Consider the following 5,016-nt stretch of genomic DNA (forward strand, 5'->3'; position numbering starts at 1 on the left):
TGCTGCTCCTGGCCTGAAATCTGGCTCTGCAACTCCTGCATCCTCTCATCCAGCTCCTTCATGTTCTCTTCACACTGGCTGCAATTGACTTTGCTGTCCAAGGCAGCTTTGTCCGCCTTCTAGCAGAGGGGAATGGCAGGAGAGCAGTGGGGAAAGGGATGAGGAACGCCAGACAGGGCCAGCGTGTGAGGAGCAGAGGGAGGAGTGCTTCTGAGACAGAGTAGAAATTTTCCAGAGTAGAAATCCATTTTGATTTAGGTGAAATGTACATCTTTGAGTCTGTGGTTAGAAAACATAGCTATGTAGCCTGACTGCAAAGCCTAGGCTCAGGGAAACTGATTCAGTGAAGGACAGAGATGGGGGGGGGGGGAGGGGGGGGGACGGGACAGGACAGAGGGTGATAAAGAGAGACAGAGAGACTGCTGTGAAAGCACATCAACCTGACCTAAGAATTCTTTCTGATAAAGAAGAACTAGTGGCAAATGTCACGCGAAATTTGTAAAAATGAATATGTATGAACCTATTGTGAAATTGTATGGATATGTATTTGAGAGGGATAAAAGGGACCTGAAGTTCCCAGAGGTACGCATGCCTTTTAAGGAGAGTAATCTCTGCATGCATCTGGCACTGTAATAATAAACATACCGGCTTTACAACTTTCACAAAGTTGTGGAGTTTTTGGCTATCTCCGCAAATCAGACCCCTTTTGGAGGTTTCCTCCTCAAATTTGCCCTAAGCCAGCACAGTCATCATGAAAATTTCACCAGTGGCATAATTTCCTGGTGGCAAATCTTGTGACAGAAGCTTGACCTTGTTCTCCATGAGACATTCTTGGGAAGAGAGACAGGAGAAGATTCCTGGAAAACTGAAACAGCTTTCCAGAAGTGAAATGAAAATGAAAGAAACAATCCAAGATCTTTTCCTCTATTTATTTCTATGCTCCCCTTTTCCATGTTGCACTACTTCTCCATCCCAGGAATTCCAGATGCACCGCACCTCTAAGATCGGTGACTTAGTGATTTTTACACACTCGAAAATACCATGAGCCACACACAGAGTTTTCCTTCCCCTGGTTTTACTGGAAGGCAACACTGGAGATGTAAGTGCAGTGCTGGGGTCAGGTAGGAATCCTACACCAAGGGAAGGTGGCCCGACAGTGTTTACCCCTCAGCAAGGCCAATGCAGAGCAGCAAGCGAGGGCATTGCTGTGCCAGTGTGCAGGAGTCAGGGCTCTGCACCTGGGCTCAAGGCTGCAAAGTTCCCGTGTTTGGACAGACTCAGGGGCTGTGCCCGGGGCGCGCGGGGCTCGAACGTGGGGCTCGTGGGGCGAGCGGGGAACGGACACGGGGACGAACGGGCCCGGTGCTTCAGTTGCAGCGGCGGCAGCAGCAGCGGCGGCAGCAGCAGCAGCAAAACAGATATTCTAGAGCACTCTTTCTCTTTCTCTCTTTCTTCCTCTTACTCTCTCTTTCCCGCTGTCGGGCACCCTTCTCTCGGGGTCCTTTGCCCGGCGTCCCTCTCCTCTCCCCGCCTCCCTCTCCCCTGCCGGGCCGGGCCATGCCTCCGGCCCGCCCCCGGCCCCGGGTGGGGCTGCCCCGTGCCCGGCCCCGGCCGTCCCGCCGCGCTCTCGCCTCCGCCCGGCTCTGGCCGTGCTGGCGGTGGCGCTGCTGGGCGGGCATCAGTGCCTGGTGCGGGGGCGGCATCGCCGCCCTTCGGCTCCGCCTGGCCCGAGCCCGGCCCCGGCCGCGACGTGAAGTCCCGTCCCGATCCCGGCCCCGGCCCCGGCCCCGGCCCCGGCCCCAGCTCCGGCTCCTCCCGGGGCCTGCGGAGGACACACGCGGGGCGGCCGCTCCCGCCGCCTCCGCTGCGGCTTCCCCGGCCCGAGCTCCGCCGCTCGGCAGCGCGGCCGCCGGCCCCGAGCCGCCGGGGCCCGGGGCGGGTGGGGATGCCCGGCCCGGGCCGCTCGGGGAGCGCTCGGGGGCCGTTGCTGGCCCCGGGCCGAGCGCTGACAGCCGCGTCTCGCCCGCAGGGAAGGCGCACGAGGCCCTGCAGGAGCGGTACCGAGTGGGTTCGCTGCTGGGGCGCGGCGGCTTCGGCAGCGTCTGCTCGGGGACGCGGCTCTCGGACGGCGCCCCGGTGAGCGGCGGGGCCGGCGGCGGGCGGAGGGGGAGGAGGAAGAGGAGGAGGAGAAGGGCGGAGGATGGGGCTGGGCAGGACGGGCGGCGAGCTCAGCCCGCTGCTCTCCTTCGCTCGCAGGTGGCCATCAAACGCGTGCCGCGGGATCGCATCCGGCACTGGGACGAGCTGGTGAGTGAGCGGGGCCAGCGGCAGCAGCCGGGCCGGGCCGGGCGGTGAGGAGCCGGGGCCCGGCAGGGTGGGAGCCGCCGGGAGCCCTGCGGGGAGAGCGGGCGTGGGCTGAGCGGGGCGTGCAGAGCGTCCCGGGCTGGCTGAGGGCTCCCAGAGTCCCGGCACGGCCTCAGCCCCACTGACGGCACCGCGCTCCTCCCGCAGCCCGACGGCAGCAGCGCGCCGCTGGAGATCGTGCTGCTGGCCAAGGTGTCCCGTGGCTGTGCCGCTGTCATTCAGCTCCTGGAGTGGCTCGAGCTCCCCGACAGCTTCCTGCTGGTGCTGGAGCGTCCGGAGCGGTGCCAGGAGCTCTCGGGTTTCCTGGCGGAGCGGGGGTTCCTGCCCGAGGAGGAGGCGCGGGCGCTGTTCCGCCAGGTGCTGGAGGCCGTGCGGCACTGCACCGCCTGCGGGGTCCTGCACAGGGACATCAAGCCCGAGAACATCCTGCTCGACCTGGCCAGCGGGCAGCTGAAACTCATCGACTTTGGCTGTGGCGCCTTCCTCCAAGACACAGCCTACACCCAGTTTGCAGGTGAGCCCTCCAGGGCATGCTCCTGGGCATCTCATGGCCCAGCCTGGGTGCAGCACCGGGGCTTCCCCCTATTGCAGCCGGGATGGGATTGATGCTGCAGCCGAGTTGATTTGGGTGGGGTGTGAGGGGGGCTAGCTGCCAGCCCTGCCGACAGCCTTCAGCACCCACTGTGGCCTGGGCTGGGGCTGGAGCTGGGGCAGCCAGCCCGACACAAACCCCCATGGGGGTAGCAGAGAGGGGGGTCTGACCCCGTGCCCCGGATGGTTTGGTGTGCAGGCGAGGAAGGGCTTGGACTGCTCTGCTCCCCTTGTTTGCCTTGGCTTATTAACATTTTTGGGGGCCATACAGGTGGGGAGGAGAGTGGGTTTTCTCCACCACTGAGTGGGTTTCTCCTTTGTGTGTCATGGTTGGGCCTTCCCAGGGTTTCTGCTGCCCTCTTCCAGCACCAGTGGCTTCTTTTCCAGCCCCGAGTTTGTACACAAGTCCCAGGTGCTGGTGAGAGGGCAGCGCTCACCCTGTGTGGCTCTGGGGCAGCCCCCGCATGGCCAGGGATGCTGGGGCCAGGCTCTGGGAGCAGCAGCATCCCCCTGCTGAGCTGTGTCTGTGTTCCACAGGAACCCTGTCCTACAGCCCACCAGAATGGATCCAGCACCAGCGCTACCACGGCGAGGCAGCAACGATCTGGTCCCTGGGCCTCCTGCTGTGCCACCTGGTCATGGGCAAGCACCCGTTCAGGAGGGGCCAGGAGATCATCCGGGGGCGGATCTTGTTCCCACGATGGCTCTCTCAAGGTGGATCCTCATCTCTGGGCACGGGGGGAATCCCAGTGCTGGGAGACAGCAGCGGGCTCGTGGGCATCCCACTCTGGCAGCTGCTGAGGAGGTGGCACAGGTCCTGCTCTCCTGCTCTCCTCCAAACAGAGCGTCCATGGGGAAGTTTAGGCCCAGCTCTGGGCACACCCAGCATGGCCTGGGCATGGGAACAGGGGGGCAACTTCTCCAACTGACTGGTGATTTCTGGCTTCTCTCCCCAGAGTGCCAGGATATCATTAAGAGGTGTTTGTCCATGCAACCCTCGGACAGGCCATCCTTAGAAGAGCTTTTCTGCCATCCTTGGGTGCAGGGTGTTCCTCTGCCCTAGAAGATGAGAGAGATCCACGTGCACAGTCGGATCCAGGGCCTGGCAGGTACCAGCTCCACACATCTCTTGGCAATCAGTGGCAAAGCAAACCAGGCTGGTTTTGTCCTGCCTGTAGCTCTGAGCAGGGGTCAGCAGAAGGGAACACGCAGCTCTTGGGCTGGAGCTGAGCTGGAGACCTGGGGTGGCAAGCACTGGTGGCCACCATACCCCTGGTTTTGTTTGTCTGGTTCATGGATGGCTGGGGCCCTGGGCAGAGCCCTGACAGCCTGGTCTGGCCCCAGGGAAGGAGAAGGAGCCCCTGGAGAAGCTGTACCAGGTGGGGCTGCTGCTGGAGACACCAAGGACAAGCTCAAGGATGACAATCTCTTCCTCGGCCTGGCCAGCTGAAGATGATGGACTTGGATTCTGGCACCCTCTTCAAAGCCAGGCTCCAGGCCCAATTTGCAGGTGAGTCCACAGGCAGGGGGATGCTCCCAGATCTGAGCCTGGCACGGCCTGGCCGGGCACCAAAGGTTCCCCCTTTGCTGGGGCAGATGCAATGAATTCTTCAGTCGCTCCCCAGCTGCTTTTTGGCTCTGGGCAGCTGCTGAGGGCTGGATGTGCCATGGCTGGCTGCAGGCTGGGCACATGTGCTGCCCTCCTGCTCTGCTGCCAAAGGCAGCAGGGATAGGCAGCTCTGGGCACAGCTCTGGGCACAGCCAGCACGGCCTGGGCACCGCAGGCCTTGGCACAAGGGCACAGGAGCCCTCAGCTGACAGGCACTTTCTGCTTTCTCTCCTTGCAGCCGGGCTCTGCGGCTGCTGAGGCTGCTCTGGGCTCTGCCAGGGCTCTGCTGGGCTCAGCCCTGGGCCCAGCTGGGCTGGCTCTGCCCTCACATTGCTCTGACAGCTCTGCATCAGACGAGCCCGTTGCGAGCACAGCGCCTGAGCTTTCTGCTTTGGCAGCTGAGTGAGACTCTGCTGCAGGCCCAGAGATTGCAGCTGAGGACACACATCCAA

The 5,016-nt window shown here is 62.4% G+C and overlaps 1 protein-coding gene across 1 annotated transcript; it reads left to right on the forward strand.

Annotated features, from left to right (window-relative positions):
* Positions 1-504: 504 nt before the first annotated feature.
* Positions 505-4,018, forward strand: LOC139585336 (serine/threonine-protein kinase pim-1-like). Its single transcript, XM_071418021.1, has 6 exons — positions 505-582; positions 1,378-2,136; positions 2,257-2,307; positions 2,512-2,878; positions 3,493-3,669; positions 3,912-4,018. The coding sequence occupies exons 1-6, from the start codon at positions 505-507 to the stop codon at positions 4,016-4,018; spliced, it is 1,539 nt and encodes a 512-aa protein (XP_071274122.1).
* Positions 4,019-5,016: the final 998 nt, after the last annotated feature.

Source organism: Agelaius tricolor, unplaced genomic scaffold (genome assembly GCF_023055355.1).
Source record: "Agelaius tricolor isolate 1412-34295 unplaced genomic scaffold, bAgeTri1.0.p SCAF_73, whole genome shotgun sequence".
NCBI classification, from domain to species: domain Eukaryota; kingdom Metazoa; phylum Chordata; class Aves; order Passeriformes; family Icteridae; genus Agelaius; species Agelaius tricolor.

What these genes read in the sequence shown, in the direction of transcription:
- LOC139585336 (XM_071418021.1), top strand. Translation starts at nt 505, where the DNA reads ATGAATATGTATGAACCTATTGTGAAATTGTATGGATATGTATTTGAG. An exon ending in GGCTCTCGGACGGCGCCCCG is followed by an intron (nt 2,137 to 2,256) that starts GTGAGCGGCGGG and finishes CTTCGCTCGCAG; the next exon opens with GTGGCCATCAAACGCGTGCC. An exon ending in CCCACGATGGCTCTCTCAAG is followed by an intron (nt 3,670 to 3,911) that starts GTGGATCCTCAT and finishes TTCTCTCCCCAG; the next exon opens with AGTGCCAGGATATCATTAAG.